At 45.4% G+C, this 22,651-nt stretch overlaps 2 protein-coding genes across 4 annotated transcripts; one reads left to right on the top strand and one right to left on the bottom strand.

Moving 5' to 3' along the window:
* Positions 1-554: 554 nt before the first annotated feature.
* On the bottom strand, positions 555-4,436 carry LOC101784031 (homogentisate geranylgeranyltransferase). 3 transcript variants are annotated; one of them, XM_004965676.4, is made up of 14 exons: positions 4,173-4,436; positions 3,910-3,969; positions 2,949-3,012; positions 2,668-2,848; positions 2,476-2,559; positions 2,303-2,377; positions 2,140-2,223; positions 1,961-2,050; positions 1,812-1,868; positions 1,586-1,681; positions 1,416-1,487; positions 1,241-1,336; positions 1,052-1,156; positions 555-932 (listed from the first exon to the last, which is right to left on the bottom strand). In XM_004965676.4, exons 1-14 carry the CDS (start codon positions 4,231-4,233, stop codon positions 894-896), a joined length of 1,164 nt encoding a protein of 387 aa, XP_004965733.1. In that variant the 5' UTR covers positions 4,234-4,436; the 3' UTR covers positions 555-893. The 3 variants fall into 3 exon arrangements, with proteins under 3 accessions (XP_004965733.1, XP_004965732.1, XP_014660630.1); XM_004965675.4 differs by having other exon boundaries at positions 1,767-1,868; positions 4,173-4,432; XM_014805144.2 differs by having other exon boundaries at positions 1,767-1,868; positions 2,668-2,845; positions 4,173-4,431.
* A 3,096-nt stretch (positions 4,437-7,532) lies between these two features.
* Positions 7,533-9,515, top strand: LOC101783366 (50S ribosomal protein L35, chloroplastic). Its single transcript, XM_004965674.3, has 3 exons — positions 7,533-7,840; positions 7,962-8,078; positions 9,165-9,515. Exons 1-3 carry the CDS (start codon positions 7,604-7,606, stop codon positions 9,240-9,242), a joined length of 432 nt encoding a protein of 143 aa, XP_004965731.1. The 5' UTR covers positions 7,533-7,603; the 3' UTR covers positions 9,243-9,515.
* Positions 9,516-22,651: the final 13,136 nt, after the last annotated feature.

The raw sequence follows: 22,651 nt of genomic DNA, 5'->3' as shown, positions 1-22,651 counted from the left end.
TCTCCTAACCTTCATAGGAGGAGGAATAATCGATTAGTTTCTATATGAAGGTCTTATGAAGGATTTCATTACCAGGGCAAGGGTAGTCTTTCCAAACAATACAACTAAGGAAATAAAATTAGATTTACACAATAACCTACATTACTCGCACATTGGATGGTGCCACATCCTAAAAAAATCAAGGAAGAGGCGGTACTATGGACTTCAGTCTTTAGCGGAGCCAAGACACTTGGCACGTCCCTGCTAGAGATATTGGGGTTTCCATGTGACTAATTCGACCATTCACCTTTTTGTTTTATTTTACCTCTACTAGTTTTTATCCTTACTCCTCTTTTTAATATAGTTGGCAGCACTTCTACCAGTTTATTTAATAAAAAAAGAAATCAAGGAGGAATTAAATTGGCCAAATCTAGAGTCGAGAAAGAAGGCAAGAGACTATTCTAGGGTAATATCTTTCTGTATTTCATATGGTGTTAAGCAAGGAATTGAGGGTAGTTAATGTGGATCATTACTAGGATTAGTTTCTAATAGAATATTAATTGTTACAAACAATGTCACATGGAAAGCATTATTTTCCTCAATTAACTATTTGTTTGTGTGATCAGCTTTTGGTTAGCCATATCAAGGAAAAATGATGCGCACATTGAGACTAAAGTTACACAAACAAAATATTACAACCTACAATGGTGATGTACAAGCACACACTTGACACTTTACCACTAAGCCATATTCATGTGGGTAGACAATGAGATTCGTGGACTAGTTAGTCATATGCCCACAATAATCCACTCCACTGAGTGAAATGCCTCCACTTGGTACCTTCACGCTTCCAGAACAGATAATGAATTTTACATGTCTATACCAGAGGTGTTTTCCCTGGCATGACTTTATTACTACACAAATGGTATAAGTAAATACTCGGCGTAGAATAGCTGCAAACATATAGAAAAAGCAAAGCATTAGATACAAAAATTTCAACATAGTGTGACTTGTCTAAAATTTTTCTTTAAAGATTGATAGAACATATTGTAAAATACAACTTATTACGCACCTTCCAGATGAACATGTAAAATTCTGTGACGCAAGTCTTATTTGCGACGTCCAATTGTTGTGCTCTCTGCCAAAGCACAAATGCAAGCAAGCCATGGCCAAACACCTGAACAATTTTGTAGACTGATGAAGTGAAATAAAAAGAAAAGTCATATACTTTTTTTTTTAAAAAGCATAAGATATCACTCACAATGGCAATCTTTTGATACAAGTTTGTAGTTGATGCTCCTACCAAAATTGCAGCCGTATATGCTGTCATGAGCATACTGATGCAGAGCCTATACACCTGAAGCATGATAAACAAAAATTAATTTTGCACAGTTTGCAGACCTTAGGTTTTTGAAGTTGAATAAACATATTCTTACTCTGTGCTGGCCTAACTGTACACTCAAGGATTTAATGCCAAAATCTCCGTCTCCATCGACATCAGGGATATCCTAAAAGTTCATGTGCGGAATTGATTATTAAATTTTGGTATCATATAACCAAACGTATTCTTAAATCCTGGATATTATAGGATACAATGGATAATTACCTTGAATAGAGCTATTACTGCAGAGAAGCAACACATAAATAATGTTGCAAATACCACCGACCTTGTTGGCGTGAAGGGCCTCTTCAGAACATGTTGCTGCCAAAGCCACCATAAGGCACAAAACAAATGAACAAGGAAGCATTTGCACTTCAGTGGGCACATATGTCAATAGTGCTAGTACCTGCATGTGTGTAAAGAAAGCTAATTGAACTAATATAGCCCTCACAACGAGTATGCAGGATGCAGCGAGAAAGGGATGTCGCTTCCACCGGAGCAATGGAACCTGAAAAGTAGCAAAACGAATTCAAATTGAAAGAAGTGAAACGTATATACATTATGAAACTACACTTTACAAAATGAGGTAGAATTACATACATCAATAGAGTAGGCACTTCCAAGAAGGAAGCTTACAAGCAAGGCGCACATCAATGGAGCAGATTTGGATCTTATTCCGATGCTAATGCTCTGAAAAATGGAAAAATATGTATATGGACATATTTTAGGCAGATTATAATGGATGGTTATTCAGTTTCTGTGTTGAGCCAGTAGCATACCATGACCAAGAATGCCACAACTAACAACACTCCAGTTGCCACTGAAAATTCTCCGGAAGCCAATGGGAGAGTTGGCTTATTGACCTTCAAAGGAGGCATAAGTTTTTTCTGGATAATACAAGCAGTAATGTTGGACAATATGATGTAGATTCAAGAAAAATACCTTGTCAATTTCAATGTCAAACAGCTGATTCAGCCCTACTACATAAATGTTCATGCATAAAGCGGAGGCTAAAGCCTGTATAGAAGTCAGAAGTGTCAAGTGAAAATGGTATGTGTTACTCAAAAAGATAAGGTATATGTGTTCTGAGTATAGCATTCATAAGAGTATTATACCTCAAGAAATCCCCATAGAACTGTCACACTTAAATCATCCAGGCTCTTCATTGGTAGGAGGGACACAGAAGTAATGCCTAGTATCTGGTACATTGTCAAAATATAAAGGGAAGAGCGTAAGTATGAGGTTTATGCATATATAGAGAAATAGAATTACTGCATCCAATTCAAATAAGAGATGCTAGAGCTCACAGTGCCAATGATTGTGTGGGGCCGACAAAACCAATAGAAAGATCTCAATTTCTTCGTTAATTCTATGCCAATTTCCTCAAACTGATTGATATTGAAATCATGTTGAGGATGAGTAGCTGCACTGCATCTGAATTGGATCAAGGAGTGTCTGCATTGTCTCCCTGTAGTTCTCATATGACTACTGCCATGTAGAGTGGCATTTAGTATTTATAAATGGACATGAATGCAGCAACACTGCTTTTTGGAATCAAAATAATGACATCAGCAAGATGCTAACAGACCACATATGAAGGCATATCACTGGACGTTGCCTGTTGCCTGCTGAAGCTTCCGGGCATAATGGACCTGCAATTCGTAAAATGAAAGACAAATGTTTACCATGTTATCCTTGCTAACAATTTGTGAGAAAAAATATTCAGTAATAGTGGTTTGCGCAAGGGACCAATTTATTGTCAAGTTTTGTTAAAAAACATGTATTGTTGATTCGGGAGGCCAGCAGATAGATAAATAGATAGTTGAATCAGAATATGGACCTCTAGAAAAAAAGAAAGAATAGTGGACCATTACATGTCCATCTACATCTCGTATCAAGCCTTATTTTTCTTTTAGTACTCTTTGATATATAAGTAATTTAGTATGGTGCTATCTTACCATCTTTCAACTACGGAATTCAATTAATTCACTCAAAGCGCATATCAAGTTTATGAATTATGAGTATCACTAAAATTTAAGATCTCATTTATTGGGTCCTAAATCGGATTTAGCGGTGGGGTGGGCGGAGCTCAAACCCTCCTACCACTTCTCGGACAGTGGAGCCCAGCCCCTCCATGATTTTTATAAAAGAAGAAGAGAAGGGAAGAAGGAAAAAGGAGGATGAGGAAGACGAAGCCCCTCCTAGGTTTATGGGTTGCATCCTCCACTGGGTCCTTTCTCCCGCAAAATTTATCAACAGGACCAGAAAAAGAAAATTGACTCCAACCTTTTTCTGAAACCAACCAGGCAGAAAAAAATTGACTCCAACTGAATAGAAACAGGAACGGAAAGGGACCATACACGGGTCCTTTGATAACTACTACCACACTCAGATACCTGAAGAAATCAAATCAAATGGCCACAAGGAAAGGGAACTAATAAAGCCCTGGTTTTCTCTTTTACGCGGTCTGTTAATCATAAGAGGTATAGTTCTGTCATGTGACTTCGTTCTTTGTCAATCAATCTCCCAAAGAACGCAACGTACTGTACCTGTCCATGAGAATTTCCTCGCTCCCAGCCGAGCCCTCTTGGTCGGTCCGTCCCTATGATCTGCATCACAGCACAAAATTACCCATCACCACGCATCCATCAATCTCAAATTCTCAATCCCCACCACGTCGTGCTGAGATTTATATCAAATCAATCGGAAACCAAGAGGACACATCTCGAAGTGAAAGAAAGGAAGGAAGGAAGGAAGGAAGAAAGAAAGAAAGAAAAGAAGATAAAAGAGTCGTCGTCGAAGCGACAGTTGCCTGTGGACAGCCGCAACGCGTGCCGATGCGCCGCCGGCGCCCGCAAGGTCGCCGCCTGCATCGTCGCCGAACGCCGTTCTTCGGGATCGGAGAAGCGGCGCAGGGAGAGGGAAGGAGATCGAAGGACTCGCCCGCCCGCCCGCCTTTCTTCAACCTATACGGCGGCGAGGTGCGGGCGCGCGGCCAAAATGAATCCGCGGCGAGCAACTGGGCGCGTTGGGTTGGCGGACAGGCAGGCAGGCTATTGAAGGCGGCGGCTGTGGGAGTGAGACTGGGAGTGGGGGATGAGGATGACGGACGATGGAGCCAGCCAGCCAAGAGCCGCCGGTGACGGCGCGTCGCGAGTCTGCGCGCACGCTCGCCTCGTGTTCGCAACGCATGCAGTGCAACCAGGGCGTGGCAGGTGTGGCCACTGGGCAGCACAGGTTTACTGAGGCGGTTAATGCCAAAAAAAAAACGTAAGTCGTCAGAGTTGGCAGAGTTTGGCAGTACAAAACCTCACAGGTACAGTGATGTGAATGGAACAGATGTCCCTAGGTTACTTTCATTGCATTGTATCAAGTCAATCTTTGTAATCTTCATATAAGTACAATATATGATACAATCCACGTATTGCATAGTCTCATCGTCGTATATTAGGAAACACAAGTTATCTCTTATTTATTGTGTGCGGAAATTAAATACTCCAATATTTAAAAAAAATTAGTACTACTAGATGCAGCCCATGCATGAAGGGAAGAAGATGTGGTTCTACCTCCATCACACTCAATGTGGCCACCCGCTATACAAGACACCCAGTCTCTTTCTCGGAATCCTCCACTTTGTCTCCTGCCTTCTTGGCCATTTCTTCATCATCGACTTTGATCCTAACGGAGGGAAATAAATCATGTGTGCATGGGCTAAAGTTGCTGCGATTTGTGTTGATTTAGACAACGACGAGATTCAAATTACAAGGAGGTCGATCCTAAAGGCAAGGCAGTGCGAACCACCTAGCAGTCATCAATTCAGGCAGCTAAGATGGGGTATTGACTTAGAATGATTAGAGCTTGATTCCATAGATGGATCTCATAACTTAAATCCCAACGATTTTTTTATGCCTGTAGAAGAAGTGGGGTCGTGAAACCACAACAGGTAAATTTTGGGGGAGTTTGGCTTTTAATACTGTAACAACTAATAATCTAAGATGTGGCCATAAGTGTTTCATGGTGTTTTAATAAAGGATTTGAGATGTTGCAATTTGACAATTTGGAACGTTGCAACAAGTGGTTAAGAATGTTGAAAGAGAAAATTTTAGATGTTGCTACAATTTAAAATGCAAAAAAATCATACAAGATGACGTCCAATTGGTCATCTTGTAGCAACATCTAAAATTTGACGAGTTTGCATTTGGCAATTTGCCATTTTGTATGATTTTTAAAAAATGATATTTCATCTTAACTTTTGCGATAAGACACATATACAGAACCGTGAACACATTAAGTACCATGTGGTCGAGAGATACGCCTTGAGAGAGAGAATTAATTCTGTCCAAAAGGAAAATGGTGCAAATTAATAAAACATACTCCCTCCATCCCAAATTATAAGTCATTCCAAGAATCTTGGAGAGTCAAAGTATCTTAAGTTTGACCAAATTTATATACTAATATAATAACATTTATGATGTTAACTAAGTATCATTAGATTCTTCATCAATTATATTTTCATAGTATACCTATTTGATGTCATAAATCTTTATAATTTTCTCTATAATTTTGGTCAAACTTGAAATGCTTTGACTCTCCAAGATTCTTGGAACGACTTATAATTTGAAATGGAGGGAGTACCTTTTTTTTTTCATAATAGAGGGTCTACTAACTTTGTTAAATATAATTTCTTTTCAACATAAAATGGGGAAGAATATTTAAATTCATTGCACATATTTAATCCTTGTGATGCATATCTAGATTACTTTTGAGCATCGATCAAGGCAGTCTTATGGAAGTTACCTATGGTATATGATATTAGCACAATTCTGAGGCGGTTTATGTGTGAAGTTCCACCTTAAAGTAAATGTATTTTGATGGCTGTTTATCACATATATGGAACAACTTAGCTGGAATTTGAGGAAAGTTTTCTCAAACAACCTGTTCTCATTTGCAAGGAAACATAACGATCATGATAAGAGGCGACTTTAATATATAATATAATAAGGAATCTGGCTGAAAAGAGGAATGATAAATACAATGATTGATGCTTCTGCCGAAAAGAGGAACCACAAATACGATGATTGGTGTTCTTTTCTGTACGCGACTATCAACAGCTTGGATTTAAAAGAGGTCAAAATTTCTAGATGAAAAAAAAACTTAGCACACGTTTTCCACGTGTTGCAATGCTCGTAACATGTGGTGCAAGAAGGTATTCTCTCCGTTTTACTATAATCACATGCCATATGTACAAACTAGAAGCCAAGAAAGTATATATTAGCTTTTAGAAAAAAATCGATGAAAAATGGCTATGCATACTCCTATTAAACGTCAGAGCACGATATTTTCCTTCTAAAAGAGCATTTGGTTAGGGATAGGAAGTGAAAATATTACAATAAACTTTTGAGATCGTCAATGCACAAATATTATGGAAAGTTTTATCATAAGATCAATGAAAAACATAATGAAAGAGTAGGAATGTTTCTCTCTCTCTCTCTCTCTCTCTCTCATGAAGCGTACAGTTTCATTTATTTTTCCATTTAAGTATTTGTGAGCATAACTGTGGGATTAATTTTTGTGCACTAATTTTGCAAATGGAAATGGATGGAGATTGAGGCGACGAGAGGACCAAAACGTGATTGGTCACCACGAGCACGTGGTCAGGGAAAACGTGGACCCACGCTACTCCCCTTCATTTCTTTTTTCCCCTAATTAAGGTTGTACACATTTCAAATGAATAACAATTAGTCTAAGAATCGGTAGACTATAGCATGAAAATTTAGTACAATTGTACTTGAATTCAAAAGTATTTTCATACGATATCAATTTTATGGTCATAAGCAACGCAATAAGAGATATTAACCGTGAAAGCATACCTTAATTAGCTGGCAGGTTTGTTGTCGTGGAACATGTTTTTTGGGTGCTTGCATTTTACTATTTTAAACAATGGGCGATCTGATCCAGCCATTTCAGGCCTAAATACTATTGGGCCAACTAAAGCCCCACTATCCGTCTTACTGCTTTCCGCCTAAATATGAATGGCCCAATTGCAGCCTCCTCGTCGTCGTAACGGCCGGCCCACTCGCCGCCTAGATCGCCTCACGCTCCCTGTGGGCCGGCCGTTTCGGCAAACGACGGCCCGCGCGACGCAAAAGCCTGCGCCCGCCCAACGGCTCAGCACTATCTACCCTCGCCATCCGTCCGCAGCCTATCCGAAATCCGCAAACCGAAGCGGCAGCGAGAGAAGCCATGGCGCTGTCCCTCTCCCTCGCGCGCGCCGCGCCCCTCGCCGTCTCCGCCGGCGCGGGGGCCAGGAGGCTCCCCGCCGCCAGCCTCGCCTTCCCGCCCAAGTCCTTCTTCGGCGCGCCGCTGGCCGCCACCGCCACCTCCGTCGCGTCGCCGCTCCCGCGCAAGCCGGCCACCACCTCCACCTCGCTCGCGGTCGTCGCGGCGGGGAAGAAGGGGTACAAGATGAAGACCCACAAGGTGTCCTCCTTGATTACCCTTTCTAGCTCCTTCTCGGTTCCTGTGGGACGAGACTCGGGTCCTCTGGCAATTTTCGCTGAATGGGTTTCGTACTCTCTCTCTCTCTCTCTGTGTCACGAAGGCGTCGGCGAAGCGGTTCCGGGTGACGGGGAGGGGCAAGATCGTGCGGCGGTGCGCAGGGAAGCAGCATCTGCTCAGCAAGAAGAACACCAAGCGCAAGAAGAGACTCTCCAAGATGGTATGCTTCTGTTCTCTGTTCCTCCTCCGTAGTGCAGATCAAATTTTGTTCAGGTGCTCAAGTCATATAGGCGATTTAGCTGCGAATACGAATTACGGCTGGTCCGTATCCTTGATTTGGATGCTAATTTGGTCCGTCGATGTCAATAGCACAATCTGCCCTCGTACTGTAATTGCTTGACCGCTTTATATCGTGGTCATTGGTTCTCATAATTTGGAGTGCTTCATTTGCTAACATGGAGTTAGCTCATGCCCGGTCTCCTCTGGAGGCTGAGTCTGTTCTTGGATCCTCAAATGTAGTCTTGGTATGAGGGCAAATTTGATGGCTTATGGAGCTTTCGGCAACGATTGATTTTGTCAAAGTTGATGAACTATCATCATTGGTCCTTGTATAACATTGGTTGTTTATTACTGGATTATAAAATGAAATTAAAGTCCGATACATCAAGAAATTACCTCTCCTGGACTTTGTAATATTGGAAAGAAAGGAGGATGTTGAAGAGGTTATGGGTAATCGGGTATAAGCAGACCTATGAAAACTTCTAATGTTACTCCAATATAATCGTTCGGGGTGTACTTGCTGCCCTGAACCGGGCATCAGGTTCTTCCATTTTATGTGTTCTTATAGTAATTTGCAAATGCAGCAAGGTTTTAAGAGGGTCTTAGGACTTGGGCTGCTGTAGAATGTGGTGGCATTCCTAAGAATCCATGATTTTTCACTAGTCTGCACTTTAGTCAGTGTGTGCTTGCATTCTTAGGTGAAATGTGACACGTTAGGGAGGTGCAGTATTTTTTTTTTAAGCTGAAGTCCAGTTTTCCCAATCCTTCACCCTGATCCTAACAGCCTACTCTGCTGCTTTACACATACTTGGGAGTCGATGTTTGGCAATTTAGCACCATGATGCTACCCAAAGTCCCCCCTTTTCTAGGCTATATAGAATATCATTAACTTCTCGCCTTACAGTTGCAGGTCATATTAGTGTATTCTTGAAACTGTGGCAATTTCACCAGGCGTCTGAACTTGCCATTTTTTCTGCAACATCATTCTGCATGTCATCTAAGAGAAACACTGCTATATTTCTTGCAGGTCCAAGTTAACAAGAGTGACTATGACAACGTGACAGGGGCACTGCCCTACCTCAAAGTGAATAGGAAAGCAGACTGAGTTCTACTTGGTCTTCAAAAACCATTCTGTTTCATTCCACCAACTTGTAATTTGTGTATCTTCTCCTCTATTTCCCTTCTGAATATCAAGGCCTTAATTCAGTTTAAGAGAGCATAAACAACTCTTCGTATCAGCAGTTTAGCAATGTTTCAAGGTTCACTGCTTGCTGTAGTTGTTATTTGGTTGCAGTTTTTTGCAAAAGGGACTGAGACTGGAGCCATAGCGGGTGGTTTCTTTTGAGAATAGCAAATGTTAAAGATGGGCCTTCCTTTAGCTCTCTTCTGTCTTTCATAACGACCATAGAAATGGTTCAAGGTGCACTGCTTGCTATAGTTGTTATTTGGTTGCAGTTTTTTTTCTTTTTTGCCCAAAGAGGACTTGGAAGCTAAATGAGGATATGTTTCTCTGGCTAATTTGAATAGGCAGCAGTTCTACCATTCATGTTTGAAAAGAAAAAAAAAGAATGCTGAATCTGGCCGATCCCTTGTGGATCAAGAGCAAGTTCTCTTTTTTGGATTGTCTTTTAAGTCAAATATTCCAAACTTTTGGTTACAGATTAGTTTTCATGTGTTAAGTTTGGATACTTAAAAAATGATAGATCTCAACGTTTTGCAAAAGTTTGTTAGTTGTTGCTACAACTGCAATCTCTTTGTCGTCCTTTTCTGTTTAATATTTTTAACTTTCCGTGATTTTCAAAATGCAGCTTTGCCCATTTTTTCTCTATGTGTTCTCCCTATCCTTGGTTTGATATTAAGCTTTGATAATAGCATATATGAGGACTACTATTTGTACAATCCAGTATGTAACAATGTTGTCATCAATTGTTTTTGGGGGAAAAGAGAGATGGGAGGGGCCCTGTTCATTATAGAGTAATTAAGTTCCATGCCGAAGGAGGACACAACACCTTCTACTAATTCTACAGGAAGATTTTCTGCTCAATGAAAACAGGACTGAATAAAAAACGTCCACTGTCATGTATCTCAGATTATTGGGGAGGGAGGAGAGGGTGGCTGCTGGTGGCCATAGAGGGTCTGCACGGGGTGTTACTGTTCATGACGTGAACAGTAGCCTAGGAGGAGGCGTAGGAGGCTGGGAAGCTGTTTTAGATTGCACTAGTAAAAGGTGGAGAGGGAGCAAACCCTTTTTCATTGAATCTATTGCCCCTCCCTTCGTACTTATGGGGAGGAGCCGACTTGAGCAAACCTATATTTTCTAGACTCTTCCTAAATCTAACCTAGCCCTTGTTTACTTGGTGAATTTGGGAGGTACCAAATTACTGTAGCAACACTGTAGCGTTTCGTTTGTATTTGTGAATTATTGTCCAAATATTGACTAATTAGGCTCAAAAGATTCGTCTCGCAAAGTACAACAAAACTGTGCAATTAGTTTTTGATTTCGTCTACATTTAGTACTCCATACATGTACCGCAAGTTTGATGTGATGGGGAATCTTCTTTTTGCATAGTGCCAAAGTTAGGAGTTTTGTGGGAAGTGAACAAGGGCCTAGACGCACTCGCGACGGCAGCTGTGCTCCGGTACTCGCGGTTACTGTAGCACATCCTTTTTGTCGGCTTGTTGGGCATGTTGGACCACGTTCTGACCCTGTTGGGCCGGCTCCGAGTCCCAGGCGCCCAGATACATGACATCTCCCCTGCTTTTCCACACAACGTGTCCTCGCGCTGTAGCTCGTCATTTGCTCCTTGTAGATCCAACGGTCTCCTCATCATCGTAGCTGGAGTCGGTGTTGTTGTAGCTGGAGATGATGTTGTCGTATAGCCACCTTTTATTCTTATAGATGTACGAAGGATCTCCTGGATGGGTGGTGGCCATGGTTGCCGCCCGAGGTAGCCCCATGGTGAGATGCTACGACACAGTTGGTGTGCTGGTTTTTGTCGCCTCCTTGTGAAAAAATAGCAGCACACGAGTAGCATGAAGATGATGACCATAGCGGAGTTAACTTGTGGAGGTTGTGGTTTCTCTCGGGCGTAGTGTGTCATTGATGCAGCTCTGGTGACGAAGATGGGTGGTGTCCTGATGTCTTTGCCTTCATGTTTGTTTGGTGTAGTAGAGGAAGAAGGTGCCGACGTAGAGGTGGTGGTACTACAGATCGTTTTAGATGCAATCACGACTATTGATGTCGACGAGCGCGGTGATGCCATGATAGTTCCCGTGACGGGAGTCATAGTAACAATCACTTGTACGTGTTGCTCCGTGGAGTTATCAATGAAGGACGAAATCAAGGTAGTTGTAGATGTAGATAAGTAGATTCATTGTCATCCTAGTGTAGAGTGAGGGCTGGAGAAGTAGACGATCTGGTGGAGGCAAACCCCTCCATGTCGATGGTAGATTTATCTCTTGCATCTAGGTCTAATGCTGGTGTAGTGTTGGCAGGTGGCGCCTTGATACATGTCTCCAAGGTAGAAGTAGTCATCGACGTGGGGGTGTTTGGCACACAGGGGCTAAAATTTAGCCCCTGTCACATCAGATGTTTGGACACTAATTAAGAGTATTAAACATTGGTTAATTACAAAACTAATTAGTCCATGATTTGACAATGTGGTGCTACAGTAACCATTCGCTAATGATGGATTAATTAGGCTTAATAGATTCGTCTTGCGATTTAGCCTAGGGGTTCTGCTGTTAATTTTGTAATTAGCTCATATTTAGTCGTCCTAACTAACATCCGAACATCCGATGTGACAGGGCTAAAGTTTAGCCCCTGTCTCCCAAACACCCCTGTAGTGGTGCAGTAGGTTAAAGTAGAGGCAAGATCTGTCAGTATAGTTGCTGTTGGAAAAGGTGATGTAGATGACTGCGCTATAGGTGTTGGAGGTGGAATCATTGCTTCTGACGGCAGCACATGTGCGTTGAGGAAGATGATGATGCAAGGCACGACATAGTGTAGTAGATGCAAACACGGTCGTGGTGTAGCTAGTCGGGATTGTTATTGATGAAGCAGATTGATATTCAGCAATGTCGCTGGCGTTTCCCATCTTGTAGGCGGTCAAACTGGGGATGTCCACGAGGCGAACAGTACCACAGGTAATTTCACATCATGAACAGTACCACAACCACTGTTTACGTGGTGAGCAGAGCCATGTTATTCCGCCATGGTTGAAGGTGTTAGCTCCCCAATTCTACAAAAAGTTTCTATTGCTTCGTCGAGAATATCCAATTTTCGTAAGGATCTTTTCATGATCTCCTTCAGTTTTGTTATCGTTAACTTCCATCACAGAAAGGTGGTTTTAGGAGGGAGAGAAAAAATTGGATAGAAAAGTTTCTACCTAGATCCAAAGATTGTTGGTTCTGAATACCAATCTGTCATGTACTTGAATTATTGTAGAGGGAGGAGAGGGTGGCTAGAGGCCAAGGGGGGTTGGCTGGGGGTGTTACTGTTCATGATGGGGAGGTGTATGGCTGGGAAGCTGTTTCAGATTGCATTAGCAAAAGGTAGGAGAGGAACTAAGCTATTTTTCCTACGTGATTGAATCCATTACCCCTCCTCTCATATTTCTAGGAAGAAGCTAACTTAACTTACAAGCAAACCTAACTCGACTTGAATTACAAGCAATACTATTTCCTAGACTCTTTCTAAATCCTCACCTAGGCGGACTCTCAGCACTAGGCGTACAATAGCACTCGTGGTTACTGTAGCACAATCCCTTTTGTCGGCATGTTGAGCCTATTGGACCACGTGCTGTTGGGCCGGCTCAGGCCCAGACGCCCTAGATACATGACATTCACTTTGGAGTATTAGCAAGTTCTGTATGTGCTATATATTCTCACTCGAAATAAATTAATTTCATGATTGGTCTTGGAGTAAATTTTATCAAATACATAGCTGTCGTAATCCCTATATTTTATTTGATGGAAAGAATTAATAAACTTCTTCATCTCCATTGCCAATGTTCATAAAATCATGCATCAGTATCAAGTGTGCTTCTAAATAAGGTATCTCATTCCTTATTGAAAGAGGATCTAGGCTCCTAGTGGGTTTTGGTGAGTTGAATGACAACATGATTAAAGATCTAATGAACTTGTTAAGTATATGAGCAGGTATAATGCTATTGATAAATAATCTTTGTGAGAAAGATTGTATTAAATGGCTCATACAATGAAAAGAACAAGTATTGTATATGGCATTGTTCATCTAAGCAAGCAATGGTGTAAAAGAGAGTTGAGGCTTGGGTAGCCTCATATTGCAAGATTGCTTGAGTTAAAGATGAATGTCATAATAAGGAATATTATGTGGATCCCATGATGGCTATGTGTGACATGTGACAAAGCAAATTGAAGTAAAGATAGAGGCATGATGGCATTGAGATATTAGTTAGTCTCTAAATAAAATGAGAAGCTTGTTATAAACAAATGTGATATAGAAGTTAAAAGAAGATATAATCTCAAGTGGATTTCATTCGTGAGGTCAAAACATAACTATACTCAAATACGACAGCGATTGGATGAAGAAATCAAGCAAGCGATTAGCAACGGAGGGGAGCTGAGAGGAGAGTTCCTCAAGAACTTAGCGGGTGGAGCTAGGAGCTTGAGCAGGGAGCAAGAGAAATGGCGGAAGGCAGCAATGGCGGAGGGAACTCCGGCGGGCTTGCGCATTCCCTTTTATAGCTGCTGGGGTGGGGAAGGAAAGCGGCGCAGGAGCGAGAAGGGGAGCGGCGCGAAGGCCGGGGAGAAGCAATGGAGTGCTCTGCCTGGGCGGCGATTGAGCGACGAGGGCGGTGGTGCAGGACTTCGGGGATGACGCCAGCGGTCATTGGGCTCTGGCGTCAGGGCGGCGCAGGAGCGGTATGCCGGTGGTTGAGATTTGGCGGAGGCGGGCGTTGTCGTGCGGTAGATTTGATAGAAGCGACCGGTTTAACGGCGCTAGAAACGAGGGCGCATAGGTGAGAAGACAGGCAGCCGCGGGCGAGCGGGCGAGCGCGGAGCAACAGATTGTTGGGCGGCTTCTGACAGGGCGGGGAAAGGAGCTGTCGCTGCCGTGGTCGGGGTTGGCGAAGGAGGAATCGTCGTGTAGCGAAGACCAGGCGGCGCGACTGTGTTCGAAGTAACAGAAAAGACGGGCGACATCGGGCTCTGCGGCCGGGATCTGGTGGTGTGATGATGGGCGCGGGAGGCGAGGCGCGGCAGAAAGGTTGCAGAGGGGCTTCCACTGCCATTGGGGAAGAGGGTGCGAGAATCCATTTGGTCGCGAGCCAGAGACAAAGCTGAGCGGCGGGCGTCGAAGAAGATGAGCCACGCGGCGGGGAGACTCTGAAGTGGGCATGCAACTCGAGTGCGCCGGTCGCGGAAGATCTGGGGGAAAAAGATCTCGCGGGTCCACCGGTCAGATAGAACGGACGTTTGAGGAAGACTTAGAAGGATCCGACGGTGGGCTATGTTTTGCGGGGTCAGAACTGAAGCAAGGCGGGGAGGGGTCGGGTCTCAGGGGTCGGGACCGGTCGGAAGGTTGAACACTTGGCTCAGAAAACCAGACAGGTGATCAGGGGCTAGGATTAAGATTATTCTGGGAAGGTTTGGGGCCGGTCGTCACAGCCTACCCCTCTTAAAGGAATCTCGTCCCGAGATTCAGGTATCAAGGGGGTGTGTTGTTCTTACCTCCATGACGAGATAGAAAGCCTGGAAAGCGCTTGTTCAGATACTCATCTGTCTCCCATGTCGCTTCATCTTCGGTGTGGTTTCTCCATAGGATCTTGTACATTTTTACCACTTGGCGCCGGGTATGCCTTTCCTTCTGGTCAAGAACTCGGTCTGGGTACTCGGCGTAGGTCAGGTCAGGCTCTATCTGAAGCTGCTCTTGCTCTAAGATCTCTGCTAGAACTTGGACACATTTCTTCAGTTGAGACACATGGAAAACATCGTGTATGGCCGATAGCTGTTTTGGGAGTAGGTAGTGGCTGCAGGGTACCTGCTACCTTTAAATGGCTGGCTTTGACACGTTGACAGGTGTCACATTCTGAAACATACCGGGCTATTTCCGACTTCATTCCACTCCACCAAAAGGTTTGACGAAGATCATGGTACATCTTATTGCTGCCAGGATGGATTGAGAACTTGGAGAGATGAGCTTCATCTAAGATTTGCTTCCTCAGCTTGGGGTCGGCTGGTACAACTAGTCGGTTTCCATAGCATACACTTCCAGTTTCGTCCTGCCGGAATTGCTTATATCCTTCAGCCTTTACCGAGATCTTCCTGATGATCCGCTTTATTTCCTCATCCTCTACTTGTGCTGACCGTATTTGGTCTTCCAAAACTGAGTCAAGGGTGATGTGACTGAGGGTTCCATGGGGAATAATTTCCAAACTGAGTTTTCCCATCTCATGACACAGAGTCTCGGTGAAAGCTGTTACCAACAAGCAGTTGCAACGGTGCTTGCGACTCAGAGCATCGGCCACCACATTGGCTTTGCCTGGATGATAGTGAACTTCCAAGTTATAGTCTTTTATCAACTCCAACCATCTCCTTTGGCGCATGTTGAGGTCGGCTTGAGTGAAGATGTACTTGAGGCTCTTGTGGTCGGTATAGATGTTGCAGTAGGTTCCCATCAGATAGTGTCTCCATATCTTTAAGGCATGTACCACTGCTGCTAGCTCAAGGTCGTGGGTTGGGTAGCTCAGCTCATGAGGTCGTAATGCTCGTGAGGCATAGGCAATGACTCGGTTGTCTTGCATAAGAACACACCCAAGTCCAGTGCCAGAGGTGTCACAATACACATCAAACGACCTAGAGGGGTCGGGCTGAGCCAAAACTGGGGCTGTGGTCAGTAGGTGCTTTAGGGTATTGAAGGCTTCTTTACACTTGTCGTTCCACACGAATTTGACCTCTTTCTTCAACAACTCTGTCATCGGCTTAGCTATCTTAGAAAAATCCGGTATGAAGCGCAGATAGTAGCCTGCTAATCCAAGGAAACTTCTGATCTGGTGCACGGAGGCAGGAGGCTTCCATTCCATAACTTCCTGTACCTTACTGGGGTCGACGGCTATACCATCCTTGGAGATAGTGTGTCCCAAAAACTTGACACTATCTAACCAAAACTCACACTTGGAGAACTTGGCATAGAGTTGGTGATCTCTTAGCCGTTGGAGAACTACATGAAGATGATCGGCATGTTCTTCTTCGCTCTTCGAGTACACTAGGATATCATCAATGAACACCACCACAAACTTGTCCAGCTCGGGCATGAACACTGAGTTCATGAGGTACATGAAATAGGCGGGTGCATTGGTGAGTCCAAAGGACATGATTAGGTACTCGTATAGTCCATATCTGGTAGAGAAGGCTGTCTTGGGTATGTCGCAGGGTCGGATCTTGATTTGGTGATAACTAGAACGAAGATCAATCTTGGAGAACACCTTTGCTCCGGCTAACTGATCAAACAAGACATCAATGCGTGGCAGGGGGTACTTGTTCTTGATGGTCACAGCATTGAGGGGTCGGTAGTCCACACACATGCGTAGACTGCCATCCTTCTTCTTCACAAACAGGGCGGGGCAACCCCAAGATGATGTGCTGGATCGGATGAAGCCTTTTTCCAACAGATCGTGCAACTGGGTCTTCAACTCGGCTAACTTAGCAGGTGGCATCCGATAGGGTCTCTTAGATATCGGTGCGGTGCCAGGGATCAACTCTATGGAAAACTCCACATCTCTATCGGGTGGCATACCAGGCAAGTCTTCGGGGAACACGCCAGGGTACTCACGGACAACAGGGAGGCTTTCTAGGCGGGCTCCCGATAGAGGGTAGGCACAAGGAAGTGCAGACTTAGGATGTTTCAAGGATAGGATAAAACTGTCATGGAAGGGTGAGCTGATGTAGAGAGATCGGGCTGCTGTATCTAGAACCACATGATGTCGGGCCATCCAATCCATCCCAAGGATGACATCTATGCCTTCTAGGTCAAGGATGATAAGGTTTTCCTTGAAAAGGGTTGGGCCTAGCTGGAGAGGTACAAGAGTAACGATCTGATCCGATGCTATCTTCCCTCCTGGAGTGGCGATCACATAAGGTTCCTTAGTGTGACCGACATCCAGCTCACATCTTTCCCTAGCCTTACTCCCGATAAAGCTATGAGAGGCTCCCAAATCAAACAACACAACAACAGCTTGATTTAAAACAAGGAAAGTACCCGTCATTACTGGCGCACCTTCGAGGAGCTCGGTCAAGCTGGTGTAGTTGAGTCGGCCTTGTCGGACTTGCACCTTGGGCCTTCTTCCTCTGTTTGCCATGGGGTTTTGGCCTTGCTGCTGATTCTTGTTCCTGGGGCAGTCCTTAGCAAAATGCCCTTCATTGCCGCAGGTGAAACAGCGGCTACTAGCTGCAGGGCGGGGTGGTGCTGGTGGGGTCGGCCGGGGCACCTGTGGTTGGAAGCCTGGAAAACGGGGCGCTGCTGCTGGTGGGGGTCGGGCAATCCACCTTCCTGACTGATGGGGACGGCCGGGGGCTTGTGGAGGAACCATCCGGAACCTTCGGGTTGGCTGGCTCGGAAATGCCATGGAGGCTTTCCTCTTCTGGTCGGCTTTGAGAGCTTGCATGCAATCCTCTTGAGAGATGGCCAGATTGACCAACTCGTTGTAGATGTCCACCTTGATGGGGTTCAACCTTTCTCTGAGCTCCAAGCTCAATCCTCGGTGGAATCTGTCCCGCTTCTTTTCATCTGTGTCCGCATGGTAGCCGGCATAACGGCACAGGTCGTTGAAAGCTTGAGCGTAGTGCAGCACATCTCGGGTTCCCTGGGTAAAGGCCAGGAACTCGTTGAGCTTATGCTCCAAGAGACCTTCCGGAATGTGATGCGCTTTGAACGCTGTCTTGAACTCATTCCAGCTGACCACATAGCCAGCCGGCAGCATGGCATGGTAGTGATCCCACCAGAGCCGTGCGGAGCCACGCAGCTGTTGAGCTGCGAACCGAGCTTTTTATGATCGGGGCATGGAGCGGTGAGAAGCTCGAACTTGGATTCGATCGTACGAACCCAGGCGTCAGCGTCGAGCGGTTCTTGCGTCTTCTGAAACAAAGGGGGCTGTGTCCCCAAAAAGTCCTCATAGCGAGCCACATGTGGCTGCTGCTGAGCCCTTCCACCATGGGGCTGCTGCTGTTGCCCTTGTACAAGATGCCTTAGTAGCTCAGTTTGAGTTGCCAGGATTGCATCTAGTGGAGATGAGGGCGGGGGTGGGGGAAGATCCTATCGCTGCTCGCTACTGCCGGGCACAGAACCAGACCTGGTGCGATGCGCCATCTGAAAGAGTTAGCGTTCCATTAAATTCATAACCTTAGAAGTACTCCAACAAATGGAACGTATAATTTAAATCCTCCAATGCAACTCTTGCCAATAATGCAACACACGTCGTCATAGGGGAGATACACTTTTCTCATCCTCATGTTTGTTAGCGTTTATCTTAGCCTTGTACTCAACTTCGGGCGAATCATATCCTACCCAGACTCCTATAATCCCACTTAAGCCAAGGGGTAGGGCTAGGCGATCCTCCCGAGAAAAGGGGTCGGCAGCGATCCACACTACAAAGGGGGTCGGGCAACTTGAACAGACCCATAGAAAACAGCGTGTGTGGTCGCGGCACCACTCACTTAGCCTAGCATTCCAACACTTTGCAAGGGTTAAAGGCCAGGCACCAGAATTGACTTTATACACAGCGGTGTTCCAATACAGGGAGTACTCGACTCAAGGCTAACCTATTACAATCCTTTCCAAAATTTAGGCTGCCGAGGAGTACAACAAAGAATGAATCCCTGGTAACTCTTAATCTACAAATGGACACTATGAGTAGGAGAAGGGGCGCCATCTTCTTCGATGTCCATGCTGGACGCTCCTTCATCCTCCTCGGGGTCCTCTTGAGCTTCGAGCTGCATGTTGAGGGCATGCATATCGTCGAGCTCAGCTTGATGCTCCTCCAGGTGAGCATTGGCAACCGCCAGCTCCATCTCTATCTCCATCTTCTCCTCCGACGACTCGATCATGCCGTCCACTAGGTCGGCGACTTCTCCCTTGAGCTCGGAGATCCGGTCTTGCATGTCGTGTATTTGAATACCCCGTTGGATGAGCTGGTAGGTTTGGCCTACCATATCTTTCCTAGCTGACTGGAGGTACCCGTGAGCATCCGCTGCGGTCCGGGCAAAGAGGGTCATAGCTCTCCCTTGAAGCTCGACCAGCCGATAAAGGGCTGCCATGCACCTGACATTGGTGGAGATGGTGACCATGGCGTACGTGGTGGCTAGCACCTCAATATTCCCGACGCGGTCGAGCCACGCCGGGTCCAGCCGGTTCCTGGCGGGGAACAGGCCGATAGGTTCTAGCGTGATCTCCAGGGGATGCAGCTGGCAAAACTGGGTGAGAAGCTGGAGAGCGGCAGACTCCCAAGTGTCCTCCGGAGCAAGGCCATAGGCTGATATGCCGAAGGAGGGCCAGTTGGGCCGCACAGGGGGAGGAGGTACCACCGCCTGCACGTGGCACGTCTGGATGCCCTGCTCCAGATACAGCCGTCCGGCGTATAAGGGTGGGGACTGGTACCCAAACCATTTCAACGTGTCCCACAGAATCGCGGGGAAGCCCTCGAAATGTAGACATGTCGACTGGAAAGTACCATCCGCTCCAAATAAAACATGCCCGGGGACGGCCATCTGGAACCAAGAAACCAAAACCACGTGAGATAGACTCCAAGGGTCAGGGGTCGGATAAAGAAGCATCCGGTTTTAACCGAGAGCAACTGGAAGAAACTAGAAATCCTTAGAACCGAAAAAGAGCTCTTCCGAACAAGGTTGCTTTTGAAAAGGGAACTTTACAGCTTTCTGGTTATGACGCATGCACGGCCTACCTTACTCTTAACAAAAACAACTGCCCGAAACCTGGGTCTTACGCGGTCAGTGCCGGTGACAAGGCAACAAGTACGTCTCTCCCTATAATAGCTAGTCGGTTCTAACAACGTCTCCTAAACGAACGCGGTTAGTGTACCTGCAGAAAACACCAACACACGAACCTCTCGTGCCAGCACCCACGAAAGCGTTCCCAAACATTACCGCTCACTATAGGAACGACACCCATGCGTTTAAGGCTGCATGGACAGCACTCAACCATGGAATAGGTTCCTTTTGAATGGAACCGTATAACCCTTCGCATACTCGCGATGCGGAATCAGCACACATATAATAGACGTGGCGAATCAACTGTGCTGATAGGTTCGTTGGAATCGAACCGTACCATCCTTCGTATGGATTACATACGGAACCTGCACATGTATAATAGACGTGGGCGAAAACAACCACGATGATAGGGTCCTTTGAATAGAACTCCCTATCAACCTTCGCATACTCGTGATGCGGAACTCGGCACACGTATGACAAACGTGGCGAAGTGCTGGAAGAGTTAGCAAGATAACCAAGTAAAATATTAGTCACCTAAAACAACCCCAAAATCCCCTAGGGCCTCTCGCACTAAAGCCATCCTTAACGGTCATACGAGATTTTTCAAAAGTTTCTTGCAATTTTTATCTCTTTAAAGAAGTGTTAGGGCTTGTTGTGTTCTCTGTACTGCTAAAACCGCTCTGGTACCAGCTGTGGCGGATCCACGTCGGATCTACTTGGTTAGACATGATTCAGCTGCCTGATACGTGACGCTCATGCATAAGCCGAGTAAACACGAAGTGCCGTCGGATTTTCCTCCGATTTAACCACTTGAACAGGACCGATTTAGCAGACTCACACGAAGGTGAGCGGTTCCAGAGAGTACAACCAGTCCACCGAGTTAACAACTTAACCATTTAGTTTGGTTATGAAATAACATCAGAGTTTTACAAGGTTTCAGAGAAACACAGAAGATAAAACACTAGCGGAAGCCATCGTCGGGGTCGGACGTCCTGGTGAGGCCAGCCGGGACATCACTGATCCCTCTCCTCGCCGTCCGAGGAGGGATCCCACTCGGCCGTCCAACCCGGAGGGAGCTGGGGCGGCCAAGTGCCAGCAAGACAAGGGTCGGGGGCAACAACTTCACCTGAAAAATAGGAGCCACAACAAGGCTGAGCTACTAAGCTCAACAGGACTTAACCGACAGGAGAAACTACTCCACACTTCTAGATGTTGGAGGTATGCCCTAGAGGCAATCATAGAGATGATGATATTCCATTTGTATCCATGATTTGTATATTGTGTTCATTGAATATCCATTAAAGGCTACTTGAATTGATTTGCAATTATGTGAATTGTATGTGAAACTCTTTACTTGTATGGTTATTCTAAAGTTGTCCCTAGTCGGAGTTCATGTGAGGACACACATGAATATTAGACTAGCACATGTATTAGTTGATGACTATGTTTCACAAATCATGGACATGGAGATGTTGAACTAATAATGTGGACACATGTGGAGACATGTGCTAGGACTGACCCAACACGAGAAGTAGTTCTCTCTTTAAACAACATATACGCTTTGTCCTTAGACCTGAGATTGTCGCATGTATTCTAGATGTGGATCGACCTACTTAGGGGCTATCAAACGCTACGCCGTAACAGGGTAGTTATAAAGGTAGCTTTCGGGTTTGTCAAGAAGCATGCTATGAGACATGGTCAATCAAGATGGGATTTTCCCCTCTCTGATTGAGAGTGATATCTATGGGCCCCTCGAGTGATCGGATCCGAAAATGCATGGCCATGCTACGTACGGTTAAGAGTTAACCTACAAAGGGATTCCGAATCACAGGATCGAGAAAGAGCGGTCGGCTTGAAGCTAGACCAAATATCGTGAGGCAAAGGGAATAGCATGTATATTATGTTGTGATGGTTCATCTGACATGATCTTCGTGTGCGTATAGGAGTTGGCACGTCTTGCTAGAGGCCACTACCGACTATTGGGCTGAGTAGGAGTACTCGAGCCATGTCTATACGTATCCGAACCCATAGGGTCACACACTTAAGGGGCTGGAAGCCCAATTCGGATCTGATCTGAGTTGGATTAGGTTTAGAAGTACTAATGGGCCTCGGACCAAGAGGCCCGTTAGGAACCTCTATAAATAGAGGGGTGGGGGCGCCCTAGGGTTTACACCTTTTTGGTGAAACACATCTATCGCGCCTCCCACACCCTCGCCTGTTGCAACTCGCGGATCTAGCAGTCCGGCTTGCGACGCTTCCTCCCTGCACGTGTGGATACCTTGGAGGTGTTGCGAGTGCAGCACTTGGACGAGCCGCCGATGAGCCACGACGAGCCACGACGAGCCGACGACGAGCCGCGGCACGAGGGCGATCTTGCTGCACGTGGACGATCTGCTGAGGAGCTGCTGGACGTTGACGTGATCGACTACGTATGACTACGCTGATCGACTACGTACGACTACGTTGATCATCTTCACTGCATCGACGCAAATCTACATCTTTTGCACCAGTAGTGCGTCGAGTGGTAAT

This window comes from Setaria italica, chromosome IV, assembly GCF_000263155.2.
Source record: "Setaria italica strain Yugu1 chromosome IV, Setaria_italica_v2.0, whole genome shotgun sequence".
In the NCBI taxonomy this organism is placed as follows: Eukaryota; Viridiplantae; Streptophyta; class Magnoliopsida; order Poales; family Poaceae; genus Setaria; species Setaria italica.
This window is presented reverse-complemented; position numbering and strand designations above follow the sequence as displayed.

Bases quoted from the DNA above. Each gene is read 5' to 3' on its own strand.
- LOC101784031 (XM_004965675.4), bottom strand. From the start codon at position 4,233: ATGCAGGCGGCGACCTTGCGGGCGCCGGCGGCGCATCGGCACGCGTTG. The intron at 2,224-2,302 runs GTATTTTTCTTG...CCTCCTTTGAAG, and splicing joins TTGACATTGAAATTGACAAG to GTCAATAAGCCAACTCTCCC. The intron at 1,488-1,585 runs GTAATTATCCAT...ATGAACTTTTAG, and splicing joins CAGTAATAGCTCTATTCAAG to GATATCCCTGATGTCGATGG.
- LOC101783366 (XM_004965674.3), top strand. From the start codon at position 7,604: ATGGCGCTGTCCCTCTCCCTCGCGCGCGCCGCGCCCCTCGCCGTCTCC. The intron at 7,841-7,961 runs GTGTCCTCCTTG...TGTGTCACGAAG, and splicing joins ACAAGATGAAGACCCACAAG to GCGTCGGCGAAGCGGTTCCG. The intron at 8,079-9,164 runs GTATGCTTCTGT...TATTTCTTGCAG, and splicing joins AGAAGAGACTCTCCAAGATG to GTCCAAGTTAACAAGAGTGA.